Source organism: Bombina bombina, chromosome 2 (genome assembly GCF_027579735.1).
Source record: "Bombina bombina isolate aBomBom1 chromosome 2, aBomBom1.pri, whole genome shotgun sequence".
Classification (NCBI taxonomy): Eukaryota; Metazoa; Chordata; class Amphibia; order Anura; family Bombinatoridae; genus Bombina; species Bombina bombina.
In genome coordinates this window covers 431,438,942-431,466,555 of record NC_069500.1, presented here as the reverse complement: position 1 = coordinate 431,466,555, position 27,614 = coordinate 431,438,942, and the positions used below count along the sequence as shown (strand labels likewise).

Here is a 27,614-nt window from a genome sequence, read left to right as displayed (position 1 = left end):
CTCCTTATCTGATTTTTCATTCAGACAAGGTATTTCTGCGTACCAAACCTGGGTTTTTACCTAAGGTGGTTTCTAACAGGAATATCAATCAAGAGATTGTTGTTCCATCATTGTGTCCTAATCCTTCTTCAAAGAAGGAATGTCTTTTGCATAATCTGGACGTAGTCCGTGCCTTGAAGTTTTACTTACAGGCTACTAAAGATTTTCGTCAAACATCTGCCCTGTTTGTCGTTTACTCTGGACAGAGGAGAGGTCAAAAAGCTTTGACAACCTCTCTCTCCTTTTGGCTTCGGAGCATAATACGTTTAGCCTATGAGACTGCTGGACAGCAGCCCCCTGAAAGGATTACAGCTCATTCTACTAGAGCTGTGGCTTCCACCTGGGCCTTTAAAAATGAGGCCTCTGTTGAACAGATTTGCAAGGCTGCGACTTGGTCTTCGCTTCACACCTTTTCAAAATTTTACAAATTTGACACTTTTGCTTCTTCGGAGGCTGTTTTTGGGAGAAAGGTTCTACAGGCAGTGGTTCCTTCCGTTTAAGTTCCTGCCTTGTCCCTCCCATCATCCGTGTACTTTAGCTTTGGTATTGGTATCCCACAAGTAATGGATGATCCGTGGACTGGATACACTTAACAAGAGAAAACAAAATTTATGCTTACCTGATAAATTTATATACTTTGTGTATATATATATATGTATATAATTTGTGTTACCAAGCAATTGAACAGGTGTACCTAAAAATATATATACTTTGTAGCCCTTTCCAGTCAAATACATTGGCATATTCCATATCCCTTTTAACCCTTATAACATTTTCCTGTATGTTGAAAATAATATTAATAATAATTATAATTAATAATAGTTACTGTAGAATATCTACAGGTGGCCCTCGTTTTACAACGGTTCAATTTACACCGTTTCAGAATAACAACCTTTTTTTCCAGTCATGTGACTGCTATTGAAAAGCATTGAGAAGCAGTGCATTTATTAAAATAGCCAGTAGGTGGAGCTGTCCGCTTGTGTTGTAGCAAAGTCAAGCAAGCTGAAATTAATCAGTTTAACCAGACCTGAGCTATCAAGCAGATTTCAAAGGAACAAGATCTTCCTGTCTATAAATTAGTCCAGATTGGAATGCATAGAACTGTTTGCAGAAAAATGCAAGTGAAGTCTGTGTTGTGTGATTATTTTATTAGGTTTATAATGCTGTTTAGCGAATGTTTTTGTTCATTTAACTTAGTTTAATTATATATTCTGTGTTGTGTGATTATTTTATTAGGTTTATAATGCTGTTTAGCATTTAAAGTCTTCATTTCAAAGCTTTAAAAATAATGTATTAGGTGTTACTTATGACAATTTTGAGAGGGGCCTGGAACCTATCTCCATCACTTCCCATTGACTTACATTATAAACTGGGTTTCAATTTACAACGGTTTCGATTTACAACCATTCCTTCTGGAACCTAACTCCGGCGTAAACTGAGGGCTACCTGTATCTATCTATCTATCTATCTATCTATCTATCTATCTATCTATCTATCTATCTATCTATCTATCTATCTATCTATCTATCTATCTATATATATATATAAATATATATATATATATATATATAATGTTTTTGTTTAGAATATTTAAGTACGGTACATCTATAGTAATTATTTACATTCATTTAAAAAAAAATGTTTATTTTTATATTTAATAAATACATAACGTACCTTTATATAACTCATGTCGTGTTAGTGCACATGAAGAATTAGTGTACTGCTGTTGGGTTTGTGCACATAAGTCCGACTGGAGTACACTATTTTTTCATGTGCGCTAACCCGACATGATTTATATTAAGGTGCGTTATATATTTATTAAATATAAAATATTGGAAAATTTTTTAAATAATTAATTTAAATAATTGTTATAGATGTACTAAAGTATACCATACTGTGTGTGTGTGTATGTGTATATATATATATATATATATATATATATATATATATATATATATATATATATATATATATATAATTTATTTTATTTTACAGTAACTATATTTATTATTATTTTTTTACTATTTTATTTTTAATATTTACATAACACACCTTAAGATAAATTGTTCATGTGCACTAACCCAACACTGTGTTAGGCCTAAAGTGCACAACACTAAGCACATTAGGCATATTTTACAATCAAATGTTCTTCACATAGAAAAAGAAAAATCCTTGTTTTTTTAAATATATATATATATATATATATATATATATATATATATATATATATATATATATATATATATATATAAAATTTATATATATGATAATGTTAAAGGACCAGTCAACAAACACAGTAGTTTTGCATAATCAACAAATGCAAGATAACAAGACAATGCAATAGCACTTAGTCTGAAAAAGACTAGATAGTAGATTTCTTTCATGTAATTAGCAAGAGTCCATGAGCTAGTGACGTATGGGACATACATTCCTACGAGGAGGGGCAAAGTTTCCCAAACCTCAAAATGCCTATAAATACACCCCTCACCACACCCACAATTCAGTTTTACAAACTTTGCCTCCTATGGAGGTGGTGAAGTAAGTTTGTGCTAGATTCTACGTTGATATGCGCTCCGCAGCAGGTTGGAGCCCGGTTTTCCTCTCAGTGTGCAGTGAATGTCAGAGGGATGTGAGGAGAGTATTGCCTATTTGAATTCAATGATCTCCTTCTACGGGGTCTATTTCATAGGTTCTCTGTTATCGGTCGTAGAGATTCATCTCTTACCTCCCTTTTCAGATCGACGATATACTCTTATATATACCATTACCTCTACTGATTCTCGTTTCAGTACTGGTTTGGCTTTCTACTACATGTAGATGAGTGTCCTGGGGTAAGTAAGTCTTATTTTCTGTGACACTATAAGCTATGGTTGGGCACTTTTATATAAAGTTCTAAATATATGTGTTCAAACATTTATTTGCCTTGACTCAGGATGTTCAACGTTCCTTATTTCAGACAGTCAGTTTCATATTTGGGATAATGCATATGAATAAATCAATTTTTTTTTCTTACCTTAAAATTTGACTTTTTTTCCCTGTGGGCTGTTAGGCTCGCGGGGGCTGAAAATGCTTCATTTTATTGCGTCATTTTTGGCGCAGACTTTTTTGGCGCAATTTTTTTTTTCTGTTTCCGGCGTCATACGTGTCGCCGGAAGTTGCGTCATTTTTGAGGTTTTTTTTGCGCCAAAAGTGTCGGCGTTCCGGATACAGCGTCATTTTTGGCGCCAAAAGCATTTAGGCGCCAAATAATGTGGGCGTCTTTTTTGGCGCTAAAAAAATATGGGCGTCACTATTGTCTCCACATTATTTAAGTCTCATTATTTATTGCTTCTGGTTGCTAGAAGCTTGTTCACTGGCATTTTTTCCCATTCCTGAAACTGTCATTTAAGGAATTTGATCAATTTTGCTTTATATGTTGTTTTTTCTATTACATATTGCAAGATGTCCCAGATTGACACTGAGTCAGAAGATACTTCTGGAAAAACACTGCCTGGTGCTGGATCTACCAAAGTTAAGTGTATCTGCTGTAAACTTGTGGTATCTATTCCTCCAGCTGTTGTTTGTAATGAATGTCATGACAAACTTGTTAATGCAGATAATATTTCCTTTAGTAATGTTACATTACCTGTTGCTGTTCCATCAACATCTAATACTCAGAGTGTTCCTGTTCACATAAGAGATTTTGTTTCTAAATCCATTAAGAAGGCTATGTCTGTTATTCCTCCTTCTAGTAAACGTAAAAGGTCTTTTAAAACTTCTCATTTTTCAGATGAATTTTTAAATGAACATCATCATTCTGATTCTGATAATGGCTCCTCTGGTTCAGAGGATTCTGTCTCAGAGGTTGATGCTGATAAATCTTCATATTTATTCAAAATGGAATTTATTCGTTCTTTACTTAAAGAAGTCTTAATTGCATTAGAAATAGAGGATTCTGGTCCTCTTGATACTAAATCTAAACGTTTAAATAAGGTTTTTAAATCTCCTGTAGTTATTCCAGAAGTTTTTCCTGTCCCTGATGCTATTTCTGAAGTAATCTCCAGGGAATGGAATAATTTGGGTAATTCATTTACTCCTTCTAAAGGTTTTAAGCAATTATATCCTGTGCCATCTGACAGATTAGAATTTTGGGACAAAATCCCTAAAGTTGATGGGGCTGTCTCTACTCTTGCTAAACGTACTACTATTCCTACGGCAGATAGTACTTCCTTTAAGGATCCTTTAGATAGGAAGATTGAATCCTTTCTAAGAAAAGCTTACTTATGTTCAGGTAATCTTCTTAGACCTGCTATATCTTTAGCGGATGTTGCTGCAGCTTCAACTTTTTGGTTAGAAGCTTTAGCGCAACAAGTAACAGATCATAATTCTCATAGCATTGTTAATCTTCTTCAAGATGCTAATAATTTTATTTGTGATGCCATCTTTGATATCATTAGGGTTGATGTCAGGTATATGTCTCTAGCTATTTTAGCTAGAAGAGCTTTATGGCTTAAAACTTGGAATGCTGATATGTCTTCTAAGTCAACTTTGCTTTCCCTTTCTTTCCAGGGTAATAAATTATTTGGTTCTCAGTTGGATTCTATTATCTCAACTGTTACTGGAGGGAAAGGAACTTTTTTACCACAGGATAAAAAATCTAAAGGTAAATTTAGATCTAATAATCGTTTTCGTTCCTTTCATCACAATAAGGAACAAAAGCCTGATCCTTCACCCACAGGAGCGGTATCAGTTTGGAAACCATCTCCAGTCTGGAATAAATCCAAGCCTTTTAGAAAACCAAAGCCAGCTCCCAAGTCCACATGAAGGTGCGGCCCTCATTCCAGCCCAGCTGGTAGGGGGCAGATTACGATTTTTCAAAGAAATTTGGATCAATTCAATTCACAATCTTTGGATTCAAAACATTGTTTCAGAAGGGTACAAAATTGGCTTCAAGATAAGGCCTCCTGCAAAGAGATTTTTTCTTTCCCGTGTCCCAGTAAATCCAGCGAAGGCTCAAGCATTTCTGAAATGTGTTTCAGATCTAGAGTTGGCTGGAGTAATTATGCCAGTTCCAGTTCTGGAACAGGGGCTGGGGTTTTATTCAAATCTCTTCATTGTACCAAAGAAGGAGAATTCCTTCAGACCAGTTCTGGATCTAAAAATATTGAATCGTTATGTAAGGATACCAACATTCAAAATGGTAACTATAAGGGCTATCCTGCCTTTTGTTCAGCAAGGGCATTATATGTCCACAATAGATTTACAGGATGCATATCTGCATATTCCGATTCATCCAGATCACTATCAGTTTCTGAGATTCTCTTTCCTAGACAAGCATTACCAGTTTGTGGCTCTGCCGTTTGGCCTAGCAACAGCTCCAAGAATTTTTACAAAGGTTCTCGGTGCCCTTCTGTCTGTAATCAGAGAACAGGGTATTGTGGTATTTCCTTATTTGGACGATATCTTGGTACTTGCTCAGTCTTCACATTTAGCAGAATCTCATACGAATCGACTTGTGTTGTTTCTTCAAGATCATGGTTGGAGGATCAATTTACCGAAAAGTTCATTGATTCCTCAGACAAGGGTAACCTTTTTAGGTTTCCAGATAGATTCAGCGTCCATGACTCTGTCTCTGACAGACAAGAGACATCTAAAATTGATCTCAGCTTGTCGAAACCTTCAATCACAATCATTCCCTTCGGTAGCCTTATGCATGGAAATTCTAGGTCTTATGACTGCTGCATCGGACGCGATCCCCTTTGCTCGTTTTCACATGCGACCTCTTCAGCTCTGTATGCTGAACCAGTGGTGCAGGGATTACACAAAGATATCTCAAGTAATATCTTTAAAACCGATTGTACGACACTCTGACGTGATGGACAGATCACCATCTTTTAGTTCAGGGGGCTTCTTTTGTTCTTCCGACCTGGACTGTAATTTCAACAGATGCAAGTCTGACAGGTTGGGGAGCTGTTTGGGGGTCTCTGACAGCACAAGGGGTTTGGGAATCTCAGGAGGTGAGATTACCAATCAATATTTTGGAACTCCGTGCAATTTTCAGAGCTCTTCAGTCATGGCCTCTTCTAAAGAGAGAATCGTTCATTTGTTTTCAGACAGACAATGTCACAACTTTGGCATACATCAATCATCAAGGAGGGACTCACAGTCCTCTGGCTATGAAAGAAGTATCTCGGATACTGGTATGGGCGGAATTCAGCTCCTGTCTAGTTTCTGCGGTTCATATCCCAGGTATAGACAATTGGGAAGCGGATTATCTCAGTCGCCAAACGTTACATCCGGGCGAATGGTCTCTTCACCCAGAGGTATTTCTTCAGATTGTTCAAATGTGGGGACTTCCAGAAATAGATCTGATGGCTTCTCATCTAAACAAGAAACTTCCCAGGTATCTGTCCAGATCCAGGGATCCTCAAGCGGAAGCAGTGGATGCATTGTCACTTCCTTGGAAGTATCATCCTGCCTATGTCTTCCGCCTCTAGTTCTTCTTCCAAGAGTAATCTCCAAGATTCTGAAGGAATGCTCGTTTGTTCTGCTGGTGGCTCCAGCATGGCCTCACAGGTTTTGGTATGCGGATCTTGTCCGGATGGCCTCTTGCCAACCGTGGACTCTTCCGTTAAGACCAGACCTTCTGTCACAAGGTCCTTTTTTCCATCAGGATCTCAAATCCTTAAATTTAAAGGTATGGAGATTGAACGCTTGATTCTTAGTCAAAGAGGTTTCTCTGACTCTGTGATTAATACTATGTTACAGGCTCGTAAATCTATATCTAGGAAGATATATTATAGAGTCTGGAAGACTTACATTTCTTGGTGTCTTTCTCATCATTTTTCCTGGCATTCTTTTAGAATTCCGAGAATTTTACAGTTTCTTCAGGATGGTTTGGATAAAGGTTTGTCTGCAAGTTCCTTGAAAGGACAAATCTCTGCTCTTTCTGTTCTTTTTCACAGAAAGATTGCTAATCTTCCTGATATTTATTGTTTTGTACAAGCTTTGGTTCGTATAAAACCTGTCATTAAGTCAATTTCTCCTCCTTGGAGTTTGAATTTGGTTCTGGGGGCTCTTCAAGCTCCTCCGTTTGAACCTATGCATTCATTGGACATTAAATTACTTTCTTGGAAAGTTTTGTTTCTTTTGGCCATCTCTTCTGCTAGAAGAGTTTCTGAATTATCTGCTCTTTCTTGTGAGTCTCCTTTTCTGATTTTTCATCAGGATAAGGCAGTGTTGCGAACTTCTTTTAAATTTTTACCTAAGGTTGTGAATTCTAACAACATTAGTAGAGAAATTGTGGTTCCTTCATTATGTCCTAATCCTAAGAATTCTAAGGAGAGATCATTGCATTCTTTGGATGTAGTTAGAGCTTTGAAATATTATGTTGAAGCTACTAAGAATTTATTTGTTATCTTTTCTGGTTCTAGTAAAGGTCAGAAGGCCTCTGCCATTTCTTTGGCATCTTGGTTGAAATCTTTAATTCATCATGCTTATGTCGAGTTGGGTAAAACTCCGCCTCAAAGGATTACAGCTCATTCTACTAGGTCAGTTTCTACTTCCTGGGCGTTAAGGAATGAAGCTTCGGTTGATCAGATTTGCAAAGCAGCAACTTGCTCTTCTTTGCATACTTTTATTAAATTCTACCATTTTGATGTGTTTTCTTCTTCTGAAGCAGTTTTTGGTAGAAAAGTACTTCAGGCAGCTGTTTCAGTTTGATTCTTCTGCTTATAATTTCAGTTTTTTTCATTATAAGATTTAAACTTTATTTTGGGTGTGGATTATTTTCAGCGGAATTGGCTGTCTTTATTTTATCCCTCCCTCTCTAGTGACTCTTGCGTGGAAGATCCACATCTTGGGTAGTCATTATCCCATACGTCACTAGCTCATGGACTCTTGCTAATTACATGAAAGAAAACATAATTTATGTAAGAACTTACCTGATAAATTCATTTCTTTCATATTAGCAAGAGTCCATGAGGCCCACCCTTTTTTGTGGTGGTTATGATTTTTTTGTATAAAGCACAATTATTCCAATTCCTTATTTTTTATGCTTTCGCACTTTTGTCTTATCACCCCACTTCTTGGCGATGCGTTAAACTGATTTGTGGGTGTGGTGAGGGGTGTATTTACAGGGAGTGCAGAATTATTAGGCAAATGAGTATTTTGACCACATCATCTTTTTATGCATGTTGTCTTACTCCAAGCTGTATAGGCTCGAAAGCCTACTACCAATTAAGCATATTAGGTGATGTGCATCTCTGTAATGAGAAGGGGTGTGGTCTAATGACATCAACACCCTATATCAGGTGTGCATAATTATTAGGCAACTTCCTTTCCTTTGGCAAAATGGGTCAAAAGAAGGACTTGACAGGCTCAGAAAAGTAAAAAATAGTGAGATATCTTGCAGAGGGATGCAGCACTCTTAAAATTGCAAAGCTTCTGAAGCGTGATCATCGAACAATCAAGCGTTTCATTCAAAATAGTCAACAGGGTCGCAAGAAGCGTGTGGAAAAACCAAGGCGCAAAATAACTGCCCATGAACTGAGAAAAGTCAAGCGTGCAGCTGCCAAGATGCCACTTGCCACCAGTTTGGCCATATTTCAGAGCTGCAACATCACTGGAGTGCCCAAAAGGACAAGGTGTGCAATACTCAGAGACATGGCCAAGGTAAGAAAGGCTGAAAGACGACCACCACTGAACAAGACACACAAGCTGAAACGTCAAGACTGGGCCAAGAAATATCTCAAGACTGATTTTTCTAAGGTTTTATGGACTGATGAAATGAGAGTGAGTCTTGATGGGCCAGATGGATGGGCCTGCGGCTGGATTGGTAAAGGGCAGAGAGCTCCAGTCCGACTCAGACGCCAGCAAGGTGGAGGTGGAGTACTGGTTTGGGCTGGTATCATCAAAGATGAGCTTGTGGGGCCTTTTCGGGTTGAGGATAGAGTCAAGCTCAACTCCCAGTCCTACTGCCAGTTTCTGGAAGACACCTTCTTCAAGCAGTGGTACAGGAAGAAGTCTGCATCCTTCAAGAAAAACATGATTTTCATGCAGGACAATGCTCCATCACACGCGTCCAAGTACTCCACAGCATGGCTGGCAAGAAAGGGTATAAAAGAAGAAAATCTAATGACATGGCCTCCTTGTTCACCTGATCTGAACCCCATTGAGAACCTGTGGTCCATCATCAAATGTGAGATTTACAAGGAGGGAAAACAGTACACCTCTCTGAACAGTGTCTGGGAGGCTGTGGTTGCTGCTGCACGCAATGTTGATGGTGAACAGATCAAAACACTGACAGAATCCATGGATGGCAGGCTTTTGAGTGTCCTTGCAAAGAAAGGTGGCTATATTAGTCACTGATTTGTTTTTGTTTTGTTTTTGAATGTCAGAAATGTATATTTGTGAATGTTGAGATGTTATATTGGTTTCACTGGTAAAAATAAATAATTGAAATGGGTATATATTTGTTTTTTGTTAAGTTGCCTAATAATTATGCACAGTAATAGTCACCTGCACACACAGATATCCCCCTAAAATAGCTATAACTAAAAACAAACTAAAAACTACTTCCAAAACTATTCAGCTTTGATATTAATGAGTTTTTTGGGTTCATTGAGAACATGGTTGTTGTTCAATAATAAAATTAATCCTCAAAAATACAACTTGCCTAATAATTCTGCACTCCCTGTATAGGCATTTTGAGGTTTGGGAAACTTTGCCCCTCCTGGTAGGAATGTATATCCCATACGTCACTAGCTCATGGACTCTTGCTAATATGAAAGAAATTAATTTATCAGGTAAGTTCTTACATAAATTATGTAAATTATGTTTTTTTTTTCTGACAATTTTAAAAGTTTTTTCCACTCCCACTGTACCATGTGACAGCCATCAGCCAATCACAAATGCATACACGTACCATGTGACAGCCATCAGCCAATCACAAATGCATATATACGCTTATTCTGTGAATTCTTGCACATGCTCAGTAGGAGCTGGCGACTCAAAAAGTTTAAATATAAATAGACTGCACTTTTTTAATAGAAGTAAATTGGAAAGTTGTTTAAAATCACATTCTCTCTCTCTCTCTCTCTCTCTCTCTCTCTCTCTCTCTCTCTCTCTCTCTCTCTCTCTCTCTCTCTCTCTCTCTCTCTCTCTCTCTCTCTCTCTCTCTCTCTCTCTCTCTCTCTCTCTCTCTCTCTCTCTCTCTCTCTCTCTCTCTCTCTCTCTCTCTCTCTCTCTCTCTCTCTCTCTATATATATATATATATATATATATATATATATATATATCCATTTAAAAATGCAAAGAACATTTCCCCCTATATAAAGAACATTGGAATGTTAAATATTTACAGTAAATACACAGTAAACCACATTATTATTTATAATTATAGAATTATTATTTAGATACATATATAAATATATTATAGCCCTTTGCAGTGAAATACATGACCATATACCATATACATTTTAACCCTTATAAATATTTTTTATTAATATTTATATGAATCATTTTTTTCCAGGATAGTGTTTATATGAGTGTAACAGTTTATTTTATTGTATTTATGTTGTATGTAGTACAACATTTTTTCCCCCTAACCCTTTACACAAGGTTTTTAGTCGCGTGTTAAATTTGATTGTGCCTGAGCAAACACTTTTACTTTCAACTTGTAATATGCGTACAAATGAATGCCTGCTATATTTCAATATCAGGCTACGCTTACATTTGCGCACCACTTATAATCTAACCTTTTGTATTTTCTTCAGATTTTTTTTTTTTTTATGACCATTTTTTTTTCTGCAGCTTTGTTATATGTGTAAACCAGAGGGACACACATTTAGGGAATGCTATAATAGTGAAAGTAGACTGAAGACCTTATCCCAACAGATAATTTATATGTTTAAAATGTCCAACGTTCTTTGAATATGAGTGTAATATATCAGATGATATAAACGTTTGCTGTAAAGTTACATGTGCTTTATGGATAGTTGATTTATTACCTGCCACTAACATACATACATTGTCTAATAATTATAGTATAGTATATAGTATCCAAGACGCCGTTAGGAAACTCAGAGAAGAATACATTGTATGATAAATATCTCACCCTGGGGTATTCTCTTGAGTATATTTGTGCATCTCGTGTCTGCCATTTTCTTTCTTGCTTCTTGACGCTTTGTTTCTTTATCATCCCTCAACTCTTCCTATAATTCTTTTTGGCATCATTTTGCTCTTTCTGCCCCATTTTACCACATTGCCTCTTTTGTCATATATCATCACTTGGCTTCATGAAAAAGTTTTCATCACTTTCTTCTTGCGCCTCCCTTGTCACCACGTTACTCAATTTCATCTCTTTGTTCCATATATTTCTTTTATCTCTTTTTTCAGCACTTTACTCACATAAATGAAATCAGTTAACTATTCTAGTCCCTGATTCTACCATCTCACCACTTTGCTGCATGCTCCATTGTATCTGTCTTCTGCCTAGCTTGTACATTGTATCTCTTGTAATCTCTTTACATCTTGCACATCTTGTAATCATTTTGCATCTTCTCCTCACTTTTCCTTGTCATCACATTACGCCTCTTTGCAATACTTTGTTTCCTGTGCACACATGCACAACATTTTCTGTTTATCACCATGACTGCCTAATTGCCAACAAACAATATTATCATTCTTTGTTTAAATAATATGTTAATTAATGATTACTTAATGTAATAGCATGTCTTACTTATGACTTTTCAATCCATAGTATTGATCAGAAGCAATAAATTTCCCAATGCATGATGGGATAGAATGCTTCCTAAGCATGGCAATGTTAACCTGCTCTCTTTCTCTCCTTTTCTCCTTCTTTTCCCTCGCTCTGTATTTCGACTCTCAATTCCATTGACCCTAATTTCTCTATCCTCTTACCACTCCTTATTGTTCTCTCCTACATTCTCTCTTGTTCTTTGTCTCCACTTTCTTCTCATTATCCCTTTATTCTCCTCTGGTTCCACCACTTCCCCACACACATTGCCTCTCTGCCTGGCACGGATTTTCCTCTCCCCTTCTCTCTGCGTGGTCTGGGCAGTTTTGATGCTGTCTGCTCCCCCTGTAGTGCCTGGATTCTGCTGCACAGTTGGGGTGGACTGGAAGTCTCTCACCACCCCGGCCTGCCTGCCACTCACCACAGACTACTTCCCCGACAGGCAAAGCCTGCAGAATGATTACACAGAGGGCTGCTATGATCTGCTGCCTGAGGCTGATATGGACAGGTGGGAAAGCTGGCGGGAAAATAGCTGCTGGGGACAGGGAATGAGGGAGGAGGGATGGAGTGTGCCTTGCTTTCAAATGGTTGTAAATCTGACTGTTGGCAGAGTGATAGAAGCGAGAGAGACGAAGAGAGAGAATGAGATTTATTTTGAAAGTTTAGAAATTGTATGTGTCTAAATATTGTCTCAAATAATTGAGACGTTAGGTTCTTCTGTGAAGATTTAATCCTCATAGATGGACAGGGTTTTTGTCTTTTGAAATTATGTGGAATCACACTCTGGTTCTTCCCCACAAGGAGAGATGAGGATGGGGCACAAATGACAGCCCAGCAGGTATTTGAAGAGTTTATCTGCCAGCGCCTTATGCAGGGCTATCAGATTATCGTTCAGCCAAAACACCCAAAACCTACCTCTACTGCTCAACCCCCACTCAGCAGCAGCCCTCTTTATAGGAGAGGTAAGGACATTGTGTGTTACTCCTTGTTTGCTTGTATTTCCTGATACACAGAATGCAAGTTATGTCTCTTCCTGTCAGGGTTGGTGTCTCGGATTCGGACAGAGGAAAACAACCAGTACTGGCTTAGCATGGGGCGGACATTCCATAAAGTTACCTCCAAGGACAAGATAATCACAGTCACCAGATATCTGCCCAAGTGAGTGAGTCCTTAATCTAGAGAATGCATGCTCTTTAGACAGGTTATATTATGATAGGTGCATGGAAAATGTCCTTCTTTATATGTTTGTATATGTATGTGATGGTATATTCTGATATCTATACATGTTCTTTGTGTATTTGTGTCTATAAAGTATAATGGTTGTGTGTACGGACTTTTCTCCTTAAGCATTTATCAACAGATACATAAATATTAAACTTGTAAACCTTTTTACACTTTTAAAATAGAGCAGAGGTACACAGATTACCACGTGGCAACATTAAATAGCTGCACTGCAGAAGACTTTGTGTCTAAAGGTTTTGAAAGTAATACTTTGTGTCCGGAACTGGTCAAAGTAAAAAGAATAGGAATTGTTGAGATCTTGTTAACAAATGTTTGATAGTTCAGGGAATTCATAAGAAGAGGAAATAGATGTCTGTGCTTCAATGTCCATTGTATCTTTACTATAAGTTATAAAATCAGCATGAACATGGCACATCATCAACTTTATCACATTATTAATCAGACTCTTCAATATTATCTATAGGAGTACAGGCTCTGCACTGCTAGAGCTTTGCATAAACGTGCCTCCAAAAATCTAACCAATATAAATTAATATACTCCCAAGTAGGATAATAACATAGTACACAGTTATCATGCACACTGGAAGTTCTGGGCTCAGGGCTGCAAGAGAGAAAAGTGTTAGGAAATAAATACAACAGAGAACTTGGAAGAAAATATCCTCTCAGATTAGAAATTAAACATCCCATATGTCAAAACCTCGAGCCTTGACATATGGGATTCAATTTCTGGCCAAAGATATCCCAAATACCAAGAGTTTTTGAACCCTCCCACCTTCCTGCATATCCCAGGCTTATCTTTGCCTCCACAGGAGTTGGTGAAGAATTGAGGTGCTCTAGATTTTAAGTTGAAAGGGGTTCTCAGACCTATGTGAGACACATTATCCCCTTCAGAAATCTGACATGGGACTGAGGGGTAGTGACACAATATTTCCCTATGGGATTTAGTCAAAAGCTTGCCACCTGTCTCCTCCTGTTGGCTTGCCATTGTTCTCCTCTCCAAAATCCTCTGTGGTTGCTTGCACAGCACTGGATTGGCTTTTTCTACTGGAAGCAGCCTTCTATGAAGCTGGTAAGCATGATTGAATGTGTGCTATTCATGTAAGTATAAAGCACTCACATAGCCCACGGCTATTAGTAGATACATTTCATCATGTATAGCATAGCCAAGGGCATACTAGGTTACACAGGGACTTGAGCCACATATATTATACATATGTTACTTTTATGTGTTACGTACTTCTTTATTCATGTGTGATGTTTGTCACGTTTATTTAAGGGGTTTTAATTTTGTGCACTGTATTTCATATAGCAGAAAATTAATTATTGTCTAACTTTTATTGCTTTTTCTTCTTTTGTGGTTTGTAAAAATGCCTTTAGCGCTCTACTGTAGTGCTGTGAAAATTGTAACTGTGTTACAGAGTGTGCTCCCAAGCTCTTAAAAGGGTCCTCTGAATGGCGGCCTTAGCTGTTTACTGTGTAGGTTCTGTCCATGCTCTCTTACACTTTGTTTTTGGCAGGCAAAACTTAGGGCTAGATTACAAATGGTGTGCTGACAGTTACTCGTATATATATATATATATATATATATATATATATATATATATATATATATATAGGTTTATATGTGTGTACACGTATTCATATGTGTATATGCATTTACAGACATATATGCACATATAAACACATAAATACAAATGTACACACACACACACATATATATATATATGTTAATATATGTGTACATATGTATTTATGTGTTTATATGTGCATATATGTCTGTAAATACATATATACACATATAAATACATACAGTCATGGCCACAAATATTGGCACCCCTGCATTTCTGTATGATAATGCACCACTTCACCCAGAAAATTGTTTGCAATTACAAATGTTTAGCCAGTCTCATGTTTATTTATTTTGTTTGTATTCCACGCAAAACTCCAAAAATGGACTGGACAAAATTATTGGCACCTTCCCAAAATTGTAAGAAATAATTGCATTCCAAGTTTGTGATGTCCTGTAATTTGTAATTAAACTCACCTGTATCAATTAACAGGTGCTGACAATATAGAAATCACACCGGCAGCCAGTTAAAATGGTGAAAAATTGACTCAACCTTTCTGTTGTGTGTCTCTGTGTGTGAATTCATTTGTGAAAAATATATTTGAAGTATATTCCCATTGATATTTTACATTTTTTAATACACCTGGGTAACTAGGGACAGGAAATTGTTCAATCATGACTTCCTGTTTCACAGGGGTATAAATAGCATCATCAGGGCAATAATTAAAGGACCAGCAAATACAGTAGATTTACATAATCAACAAATGCATGTTAAAAAGACAATGCTATAGCACTTTGTCTGAACTTCAAATGAGTAGCAATTTTTTATGTCTATTTCTACTCCTACTGCATCATGTGACAGCCATCAGCCAATCACAAATGCTTAAATGTATATTCTGTAAATTATTGCACATGCTCAGTAGGACCTGGTGACTCAAAAAGTGTAAATAATATATAATAATATATATTCCATTTTTTTAATGAAAGTAAATTGGAAAGTTGTTTTAAATTGCATGCTCTATCTGAATCCTGAAAGTTTAATTTAGACTTGAGTGTCCCTTTTAGAAGTTCCAGTCAACTAAAAATTTTATGAATCAACCTGAAAGAGGACTTGTGTCTATATTGTCTTCCCCAAGGCAGAACATAGTGCGATCTGCGATCTTATCGCAGAAACTGGAGCCTGCCTGCAGAAAAAGAATGGCCAGGTCCGTTAAGCATAGAATTTTTTTTAAAAGGTTTTTTTTTTTGGCCAGTGCAGTGCTTTCAAATTGACAACCGGCACATTTTTACTGCAGTACTTTGCAATTATTGGCTAATGGCTGCTCTGCTCCTGAAACTGATACATTTTAGATGCAATATTAATGTTACTTTTACCCGCCAGAACTCTGTGACTGTCTGCGACTGCGAGGTAAGTGTACTAGCTTTTCTATTACTGCAGCTGTTTGAAACTCTGTTCCCTATTATCATGTAGGTGCTTGGTGTTGACTTGAGCAGTGGGTGCACTAATTCTGTATTATTATTTGATTAGTGCTGTTGATTAAATCGTGTTTTTACTGAGTGGGCACTGGGGCAGGCAGGCACATAGTTAATTATATGTTAAGAGGCTCACAGCCTGCAGTACCATCTTGCAACTGAAGCCATTTTTAGGGCTGCCGGTTAGGAGGGATCTGTCGGGGGAAATGGATTCAGGGGGCCCCAGCATCCTCAGACCAGAGGGATCCCCCTCCGGACTTGTGAGCACAGCCAAAAGACAGGACAGGCTCCTAAACTTCCCAACAAATAAAGCAGATGAGGGAACTGAGCACTCAGTGTCCCTCCTACAGTGCCGGGGGGAGAGGAGGAGAGCAGGGAGTGTTAGAGGATTCGGAATAACATTTATTTAAAGCATACACTGTACTGAGTGGACAGTCTGGGGCAGGCAGGCACGCACGTAGTAAATATAATATTATATGTTAAGAGGCTCAGGCTGGGGATGAAAGGGAGGCACTTCTCAGTGTCACATCTCACATGTACTGCGTGCTTTCAAAACAGACTTCAGAACGGCAATAACAAATTCTGATTTTCAAGAATGTCATTTTGTAATATTGCCGTTCCGAAGTCTGTTTTGAAAGCACGCAGTACATGTGAGATGTGACACTGAGAAGTGCCTCCCTTTCATCCCCAGCCTGAGCCTCTTAACATATAATATTATATTTACTACGTGCGTGCCTGCCTGCCCCAGACTGTCCACTCAGTACAGAGTATGCTTTAAATAAATGTTATTCCGAATCCTCTAACACTCCCTGCTCTCCTCCTCTCTCCGGCACTGTAGGAGAGACACTGAGTGCTCAGTTCCCTCATCTGCTTTATTTGTTGGGAAGTTTAGGAGCCTGTCCTGTTTTTCGGCTGTGCTCACAAGTCCGGAGGGGGATCCCTCTGGTCTGAGGATGTTGGGGCCGACAGATCCCCCCCTAACCGGCAGCACTAAAAATGGCTTCAGTTGCAAGATGGTACTGCAGGCTATGGGCAAGGTGCTAAGGTACGAGACACTGTTTGCTAAGCTCCCTAAACTGCTCCGTTGGCCCTTGGCATATCTGAGCAGCTATGACTTGTTACATTTGCAGCTTTAGATAACGTAGACTGTTCCCTGACTCTATTACTGCTTTAGTCTAGTTTAATTAGTGGGCTCAGCGAGTCTATGGATTTGTTTATAAGTGTGTCTGGCTGGTGTCTGTGGAGCTCTAGATTCCTTGATATGTTGTGAGGTGCAGAAGGGAATAATATGCTGAACAGCAGAGGGCGTTCAGGTGATGAGGACTTCAACAGCTCCTAACGCGTGTTGTGTTAGCTGGAGGAGTTGAGGTTGTCAGGATTGTTAAACCAAGAGACAGCCAGCATCAAGCAGGGGCGTTTGTCAGGAAACTGGTGTTTGCACATTCATTGACCGTAAATACATATAACAGGTGCTTTCTTGGGTCCCTTTAAATATTTAGGATCATTTACCTGGGGTTTTCCCTCCAGAAAGTGTAAACAACAACTGGATCAATGGTCTCAATGTTTTTTTTTTGTTTGTTTTTTTTGGGAGGGGGGCATTTAAGTGTTTATAAAATGTGACAACAATGGTTTTATTTATTGCATTTGTACACTTTCACATTCATCTGAAGGCTCTGATATGGTCACACAGTAATCATAATAAATATGATATGCAGGGGGGGGGGTATGCATGAAGAGACCATGGTGATATGATATGCAGGGGGGGGTATGTATGAAGAGACCAGGGTGATATTAATATGCGGAGGGGGGGGGTTATACATGAAGAGACCATGGTGACATGATATGCAGGGGGGGTATGTATGAAGAGACCATGGTGATATTGATATGCAGGGGGGGGGGGGTGTATATATATATATATATATATATATATATACATACATACATACATACATAGATACATACATACATACATACATAGATACATACACACACACACACACAATTTAAAACGGAATTTTATTGAAAAATGACCTGCAGAAATTTTTTTACTACAAAAAAATCTCATTGCAGAAAGTGAAAAAAAGTTCTGCTTCTGGGGGGGTTAATACTACTATTATTTATGAGTGTAAGTGTACTTTGTAATGTAGTTTTGTTGTGTTTTGTGAAACTTAGATCTTAGTATTGAAGCAAAAACTTGTAATATCAGCGGAAGGAAAATGGCTTGGGAAATCGCGATTGCTCTAGCGCAAAACAGTTTGCGCCGCACTTGTAATCTAGCCCTATGTGTCTTTAAAGGGATAAGAAAGTCAAGAATAAAGAGGGGCACCCCTCTAATTATGGGTGCCGCCATTTTGGAACATAGGTTTCGCTCCAGGCATCTAAAGGAGAGTTGCTGCACATGTACAAACATGTCGCCACTAAAATGCATTGAAAGCTAGATTTTAACATTGCGACACCCGTGACTAGAGGGAATAACTTCAATACTATGCTTATAAAAAGTATCTAGTTTTAAGTCTCTTTAATTCACATCCATTCATTTATTTCCCTGGCATTTTAATATATATTTGTATGTGCAATAGCAAGAAATAATATTTAATACCGTGTTTTTAAAAGCGCTAAATACAAAAGCAGTATTTTGTGCTCTGCACAAATGCAACCAATTATTTATAACAAGAGTTTGCTACTACCACTTCCCATTTAAAGTATAGGACACTTTACTTATGTATTGGATGTGTTAAAAATGCATTAGTTAAAATGCATTTTAACCAACATCTTATAATACCTGAATGTGTGTTATTGTTTGCAGCAAGCACTATTGATTGTGCTTAAAGGACCAGTCAATACAGTAGATTTGCATTATCAACACATGCATGATAAGAAGACAATGCAATACCACTTAGTCTAAACTTCAAATGAGTAGTAGATTTTTTAAAAATAAATTGGAAAGTCTTTTTCCACTCCCCTTGTATCATGTGACAGCCATCAACCAATCACAAATGCATATATACGTATATGCTGTAAATTCTTACACAGGCTCAGTAGGAGCTGGTGACTCAAAAAATGTAAATATAAAAAGACATTTTGTTAATGGAAGTAAATTGGAAAGTTGTTTAAAATTGCATGCTCTGTCTGAGTCATGAAGTTTAATTTTGACTTGAGTGTCCCTTTAACTTGTAATCTAGCCATGTGCATGCTGATGGATTGTAGCGTGTAATTTGTTTTGGCATGCTCGTCACAGGCTGGTACTATTCTTCTATTATCAGATACCCATATGAATCTGCACAGATCAGCTACACATACAGCCTATGCCCCTCCCACTCTGCTTGTGACTTTGTGTCAAGTTGGGTTGAATTCTCTCATGAGCGACTGGAAGATTACAAATGGAACTATTTGGATCAATACATCTGCTCAGCTGGCTCTGAAGATTTCAGGTGAGTGATTGAATGTATAATAAAATACAAGTGAAAGAAAAATCTACAATGGCTTCTGGCACAGACCTAATGTTCAGTATTTTATAGACTATTTAGGCTGTATATCTCTAACAGCTGCAAGTCAAACACCTACATGAAGCATAATAAAGCGTAGTAAAATATCTCTTCTTGCAGCTTGATAGAGTCTCTGAAATTTTGGCGTACGCGATTCCTTCTTCTTCCTTCATGTGTGGGACCCACTAAGCGTATTACAGAGGGGGAACAAAGATGTGATCTGTATGGAGACCGTCCGAGATCAGAGCAAGAAGAAGGACAGTTGTTGGATGGCTTCTTACGCTTTTTGGAGGGGCTTAATCGTATACGTCGGCGTCACAGATCTGACCGCATGATAAGAGTTACAATACTTTACTAATATGTTTTTTGGCCCTAAAAACAACAGTATAATATTGTAGTATTTTGGTTTCTGAAATATAATAGTGATTTTACAATTCTTTTAATTTTTTTCTTTGTAGAAAGGAGCAGCATTGAAGGGGATGCAATTACCCAGCCATCCTCCAGAGCCGCAGGGACCACCCATTGGAAAAAAAGGAGCTTCTGCACTTTCAGCGCTGCTAGAGATGGAGGCCAATCAGAAGTAAGATTATTATACATCAACATCTTCAGAAATAGAGGACACAAAGAGGAATAGGGAGTTAGTTATGTTAATATACTTTCAGGAGCCTGGGAGAGCAACAAGCTTTGGTGCATGCTGGAAAAGGGTCAGCTCCAAACACAGACCCAGCTGTCACCCCCACGTATTTGGACAGCCCACGTAAGGTAAATAAAGATGGAAGTAGATTGGGGTTAAACAGATTCTGGAATGTTCTTTCTGCCACTGCTTGGTGATTTCTGGCCAATCTGTTTTCCTGGGCTTTGCCTGTTCTGTGCCCCAGTGTAACTCTGATGATCTGTGTCTGCTTCTCTTCACAATTCTGTCCGCACTATCGCTTTCCTCTCAGGACGGTACCTTCTTTATGGAGTTTGTCCGCAGCCCACGTACTGCACCATCCTTCAACTCGCAGGTAAGTGTCGATATCTTCATACTCTGGTTTCACCAATAGTTTAGGATCCTACATAAGATATGAGTGTATAAAAAAGCACTGGCTTTTTAATTGTATGGTAAAGTCACAAATTCTGTATGTGTGTGTGTGAGGGGGAATATACATTTACCGAGTGTGTTTAGGTCTAAGTATACTTATACATAAGCTGTATCTTTGTGTGTCCTCTGTTTGTATACAAACCATTTGGGTTTTTTTGTGTTTGCTTGTCATGTACTTGTATATAGAAACCATATTTCACATACCCTGGATATGTATATAAGACATACATTGTGTGTATATAAGCCAGTGTTTGAGTGTTCTTTGTATATATATCACCTACTTGTACACGTGTGTAGAGACTGCGTACTTGCATGTCTGTATATGTGTATGGAAGCAGTGTGCTTGTATGACCTATGTGTATGGGTGTGTACAAGCTGTGTGTTTGCCTTGTGCATAATGCAATTATCTTATTTGCTTTTCTTGTGTGTCACATCTTTATTAAACCATATTTTTATCTCCAGATCTCAATTGACCAAGGAGCATCACCCTTTGCTGATGGAAACAGCGCTATAACTAACACATATTCATCTGACAGAGCCTTGAGCCAGGGAGGGAGCACTGTAGAACAGACATTGTCCTCAACTGAGACAAGGTACAGATGGACAAGCTAATGATTTGGTAATGCATACTGAGGTAATTGGCTGTTCTGATGTTTTGTTTTGTTTTTCATTAGTGGTCCTCAGGTGTCTGGGGGTCCCAGTACCTTACCATCCAATGCCAGCCTCAACGAGATTCTAGAGGCCATGAAACACTCAACGTATGTGACACAAGGGGCAGCAACATATATATTGTAGGACCATTAGGATAGGATAGGGGGAATATAGCCACATTAACAGATTGATAGTGCTGGGGGATCTACAGTATGGATTGTGCTCTTTGGGATCATTGTGTGGTTCAATCTATGAAGATGGGATAATAACAATGGGGCACTTTCTGAGCATGAATGCTGATAATGTGGGAGCTACAATATGAGAGGGTTGAGAGCCTAAGGCAACAGTATGCGAGTGTGATAGCCACAGTATGAATGTGTTAAGAATTTGGTTGTCATTGTGTGTATGATTATAGTGTGTGCAATCTACAACATAAAAGTACGAAGAATGTTGAAACCAAAATTTTAAATAGTTCTGAGAGGAGGCATAACCTAAGAGCAGTGAGAATGTTAGAGTGCTTTTTGTAGGGAGCTACAGCAGGAGCAGTGTGTGCGTTGTGGGACATGCCATGGTGACTATGACTGAAGAACAGCATTAGAATACTGAGATTAGGGAAAGCCGCTGAGATTGGTGAAGAAGTATCAGAATGTGCTATGAATGTATAATGAGTTATTGAAGCCATGTGATGGTGTGTGTCTGTTTGCAGTACAGGAATTCCAGTGCTGTCAGAACAGAAGAATCTCCCTTCCTGCTGCTTTATTAGTGCAGAGGTTGTACACTGGCTCATTAATAACATCAGCTGGGTCCAGAGTCAGGCCATGGCTATGGACATTATGCAGGTAGGTGACTGATTGTCAAACAAACACATCCTGCAGACTGTAAGTAATTTGTGTTCTTCAGACCTGTACATACTTTGTATATTGCAGAAGATGCTGGATGAGCAGTATATCACACATGCTTCTGGGGAAACTCTCAGAACCTTCATCTATGGCTTCTACTTGTACAGGATTCCACCTGAGAAGGAACCCGAGAGGGGTGAGCATGCAGCTTTACTGGGAATATAAACATGAAGCATAAATTAATATTTCTAAAAACTTTCCAAGATTTAGTAAAAGCTCTCAAAGTTCATGAGACCTAACAAAGAGATCTGTAACATAGGAAAGGTCCCTCACTAAAGGAAAGTTTTGTATTGCATACTGTGTATTGTACTAAGGGGTGTTCCCAGCATTTCTGGATGAGAAGAGGCAAAAGCAGTTCAATATACTAATCAGTAAAAAGGACCATGTTTATAACACAGTCAACACACTGCCCTAAATTGAGAGTAAAATGTTAGTTCTGGAGTGAAAGCCTTGGGCGCACTGCTATCTGAGGGTCAGATAGCATGGGTGCACCAGATCCCTCACATAAAAAGCTTCTATGGGGTGCACTGAAAAATGTATGTCCTGGCTATCACTTGAGCTGTAAGCCAAAGGTGCACCCTGCTACTTAATATCTCTCTCTTTTTCTTCTCTCTTTTTTACTCTTCTCTCTCTCTCTCTCTCTCTCTCTCTCTCTCCTTTTGAAACTTTCATAAACATATATATATATATATATATATATATATATATATATCTACACACACACACACACACACACCTATGTGTGTGTGGGGGGGGAAATATCTTATTTCTTGAATACAGGTGGTGAGAGTCCACAATCCATTACTCCTGGGAATTAATCCCTTCCACTAGGATGTAGGCAAAGATTCCCAAACCTCAAGAGCTCTTTAAAACCACTCCCACTTCACTGGCACTTAAGTCTTGCCTTTTCCCTCCGCTGGAGGTTGAAGAATGAAAAGGTGCATTTGGTGCTTCAGTGTGTTCTGAGTTGAGGCCCATTTCCCCTCAGGTAGTGACATATTTTCCAAGCCTTTTCACGGATGTCGCAGGGATTTGTCCTTTGCCTCATCCTTTCAGCACTGGGTTTGGCTTCATACTGGTTTTGGCTTCCTACTGGTTTCCTCCAGTAGTAGGGTAAATACTTTATTTCTTATTTGACATGCTATAAGCCTGTTATGTTATTGTTATATATATTTATTATATATGTATATGACCTTGGGACAGTTGTATATTTTTTAGGTAATTCACCTTTATTTTTTTTTTATTAATATTTATAATTATGCATCATGTTTTCGCCTGTGTACATTTTTAAACGCTTAGCTGCTTTTCTCATGCATATATTTTTAAACACACACATGCGTCATGTAATGGCGTACATTTTAGCGAGCCTCCTCTCTTATGTATGCTATTTAGATAACAGGTGTCCTGTGTACTACCGCATCTCTGCTTTTATAATTTGCTTTTAAGGGTGTTACTGCTTCTTCTGTTTGTTTCTTACAGGAGAATCCTACTTTTTCCTGGAGTCAAGGATTTAATACAATCTTCTGTGTCTAAAATGTTGGTAGCTATGCCTCCTTCCAGTAAGCATTAAAGGTCAGGTAAGAATTTACCTTCTACTAGCTCTATGCCTGCTAAGGTTAATGTTTCTAGTCATGAAGCTGCTTTGTCCTCAGAGGGACAGGTTTTGTACTGATGATCTACCTCTGATCATGAATCTGAAATTGATGCTTATTTGTTTAAATTGAGCATATTCATTTTCTTTTTTTAAAGAAACGGTTTATTTTAGAGGTTAAAGGGACACTCGAGTCAAAATAGAATGTTCATGATTCAGACAGAGCAAGGAATTTTTAACAACTTTCCAAATTACTTACATTAACAAAATGTGCACAGTCCTTTTATATTTTCATGTTTTGAGTTACCAGCTCCTACAGAGCATGTGCAAGAATTCACAGAATATACGTATATGCATTTGTGATTTTCTGTTGTCTGTTACATGATGCAGTGGGAGTAGAAATAGACATAACTTTGAGATTTGTCATAATACTTCTCATTTGAAGTTCAGACTGAGTGCTATTGCATTGTCTTTTTATCAATCATTTGTTGATTATGCAAATCTGCCCATTTTTTCAGTTCTTTTGACAGACTTACAGTCTAGCCAATCAGTGCCTGCTCCCAGATAACTTCTCGTGCACGAGCACAGTGTTATCTATATGAAATACGTGAACTAACACCCTCTAGTGGTGAAAAACTGTTAAAATGCAATCTGAAAGAGGTGCGCTTCAAGGTCTAAGAAATTACCATTTGAACCTCCTAGGTTAAGCTTTCAACTAAGAATACCAAACAAAGCAAAATTGATGATAAAAGTAAATTGGAAAATTGTTTAAAATTACATGCTCTATCTGAATCATGAAAGTTTATTTTGGCCTAGACTGTCCCTTTAACTGTTTAAATATTGACAAAATATGTGTTAAGTTTTACTGTCTATAAAACAATGGGAGCTGCCATGTTGTAACTTACCCTCTCTGCTGTGGCCAATTAGAGACAGTTATAAATAGGTCACTAAAGTATGTAGCCAATGGCTGTGTGGAATATAAAAGTGTTCTACCCTTCCAGTTCTAACAGGAGCTGAAAAGCTCACTTTTTCAGAACGGAATAACAGGAAAAGTGGACAAAATAAATAATGAAAGTATATATTGCAGAGGTTTTTTATTTATGTGATTTATCGTTTTATATTACCATCTCAAAGTGTTTAATGTCCATTTAAGGTTCTAAAGTAGATGGGGATAAGCCAGTTAACCATTTAAATCCTATTTTTATACCTACAGTTAATTTCCCCTTTTGTATTTCCTATCCCTGATGCGGTCTCTGAGATTATTTCCAGAGACTGGGCTAAACCAGGTATTCCTTTTAATCATTTCTCAAGGTTTAAGGAAATGTATCATTTTCCAGCCTCTAATGTTACATTTTGGGAAACTGTTCCCAAAGTGGATAAGGTTATTTTACTCTGGCTATACATACCACTTTCTTTCCAATGACATGGAGAGTCCACAAATCCATTAAATTACTAGTGGGAATTCAACCCCTGGCCACCAGGTGGAGGCAAAGAACACTCCAGCAGAGCTGTTAAGTATCACTTCTACCTCCCACAAATCCCCAGTCATTCTTTGCCTAGTTTATCTGGTGGACGTGCGAAGAAGGTGTCTGAAGATATTTAATCCTTTTATGGGTAGTTTCCCTGCAAGCAAGGATTGGGGCTATGTTGTGTCCATGTCAATCTCTTTAGTAAGAGTAATGGTGACTTTTAGCAGTTGGAAGATGGCGAGGTAGTCTTTGCTTACCTTCCAACATTTATGCTACCCCATATAGAAAACCATGGTTGGTTACTCTGTTTTCTTCTTTTTTTTTTTTTTTTTTTTTTATTTTAATATTTTTATTGAGGGTAAAGAAATATAAACATACAGGTACTTTCAAAACAAAAAAAAAGAATGATGTAGTCATTACACTCCTTGACCATAAAGCAACATACAGAGTAACAATCGGAGCTAATACAAGAGAATATGAAATTTAATAATACCGCCTATTGTCTACGTAGTACCTGCAGTATAAAACAGAAGTTATCAAACTCAAACCCTCATTTTTTCCAGCCTCCTTGAAGCAGACGAGGCCACTTTTGGACCTCCAACCTTGTAGATAGGATGAATAGCAGGAGGATTATAACCATATAAGGCCACTTATGGACCGTCAGGATATGATAACTATAGATATAATATATTTACATGAAGGAAACTAGCACAGTACTTATGAATACAACTTTGTACCTTATAATTAGTATATAGAAAGACAATCTTGCACCTTTACAGATAGAGAAAAGTTAAAGAGCTGTTAAAGTAGTAAATGTATATACTCCCTATATAGGGGCTACTGAGCAGATCAAGGAGGCTCTTATGTGGAACGAGGTTTCTGTTAGCATATATAGATTGTCAGAGGTATAAAAGAAAATTAACTGTAGCACGTTAATGTGCTATAACAATTCATATTGCACAGTTGTTACTATGTGAAACCCATTTACTTAAGTCCTATGATTATATAAGTATAAATGCAGCTAAACTGTCTGCACAGAAAACTGCAGTGTAGTGCACCAAATAAAGGACAAGCAACTAGACAATGCGCTACTGCTCTATATGTAATAGCAGTAATAGTTGTATAGGCTCCTAGAGGAGATATGCAGGGAAGCAACTACAATGCTAGACAGGAGCTAGATGATTTAATGCAACTATAATTTATGAACTGACTAGTAGGTAGGAACACATATATTTGATTGGTGGCTAGGAGTAGGAACGTTAAGTAAGAATAGCTAAGGACCTACAGTCTCATAAACGATAGTATACACTGGTCTTGTCTAGATAGAGCGGACAGCACATGGTCAGGAGGACAGTGTATTGATATTGTGGGCGTAACATAACAAGAGCCAGGGGAATGACCAGCAGCACCTTTAGCAGGCTGAAACAGATTTGCACAGTTTAGATAGAGGGGACAACACATGATCAGACGTCCAGTGCATGTATATCGTGGACGGCAGGGGAAGAGTTAATAAACATATACATATGCACTAGTAACATAACATACGCTAACATATTACTGTAAGACACATTTGTTGAGCCTCATGTCGGAGTGACATGTCCGCCCACCAGTAGTCCACACCTCAGAGAGACAGCGCTCCCCTCCTTTAGGCTTATGGCAATATGGGGTCATACCTAGGAGCCCCCAGGATCGAAGGTCCAGCTGCTGCAATATGAGCTTACATTGTCAAAGGGATGACGAAATGTTCCCTTAAGAGTGTCCAAACCTGCTGCTCGATCTCTCGGTCTCTCCCTCTCTGGGGCAAGGCAGTTTATAGCCCGATGGAATAGAGATTCAGCGTTACAGGGAGGAAAGTGTGCAGCGTAACATGGAGCCGGATAATCAGCAGGCAGTAGCCAGGTGATCTCTGTGTACGGGTCTTGGTGAGGGTAGTGGACTGTAGGGCTCGACTGTGACTTTCCTAGCCTGGTTAGCCTCACAGCCTGGAGGATGTTAACCGGTGCTCTTGGAAAGGCTTGTGACATACCTTCACATCCGGACTCCCCTACGGCAACGGCTGGTGGCTCAGAGTCGAATATCACGCTGCCTGTAGCGTTGGTATAACAGGCTGGTGGGCAGCACTCACTATTCCCCTGCGCTGATGGTATAGCTACCCGGGCAGTAGGCTGCAACATCACAACATTTGAGTCGGGGGTATAGTTGTCGCTGCCACTGCCCATGCTAGTTAAGAAGTGCTGTTCCATTCCTAAATTGGCCTCCGTTAAAGGGCCAGGAGGGGTAGCTATCTGCATTTGGTTTCCCAACTCCTTGTAGCTGCCGGGGTCAGAATAGAGAGCCTGCTCAGTGGTACTACCCTCATGGATCTCATGTTCTTCTAG

The 27,614-nt window shown here is 38.4% G+C and overlaps 1 protein-coding gene across 1 annotated transcript in view; it reads left to right on the top strand.

Annotated features, from left to right (window-relative positions):
- Nucleotides 1–27,614, top strand: part of DEPDC5 (DEP domain containing 5, GATOR1 subcomplex subunit) — a 336,582-nt gene that overhangs the window by 128,868 nt on the left and 180,100 nt on the right. Inside the window, 12 exon segments of the mRNA XM_053702000.1 lie at nt 12,128–12,284; nt 12,578–12,738; nt 12,817–12,934; nt 19,321–19,488; nt 19,663–19,882; nt 20,001–20,122; nt 20,205–20,304; nt 20,487–20,549; nt 21,089–21,219; nt 21,301–21,384; nt 21,984–22,116; nt 22,204–22,312. Coding sequence (XP_053557975.1) covers nt 12,128–12,284; nt 12,578–12,738; nt 12,817–12,934; nt 19,321–19,488; nt 19,663–19,882; nt 20,001–20,122; nt 20,205–20,304; nt 20,487–20,549; nt 21,089–21,219; nt 21,301–21,384; nt 21,984–22,116; nt 22,204–22,312 — 1,566 coding nt within the window.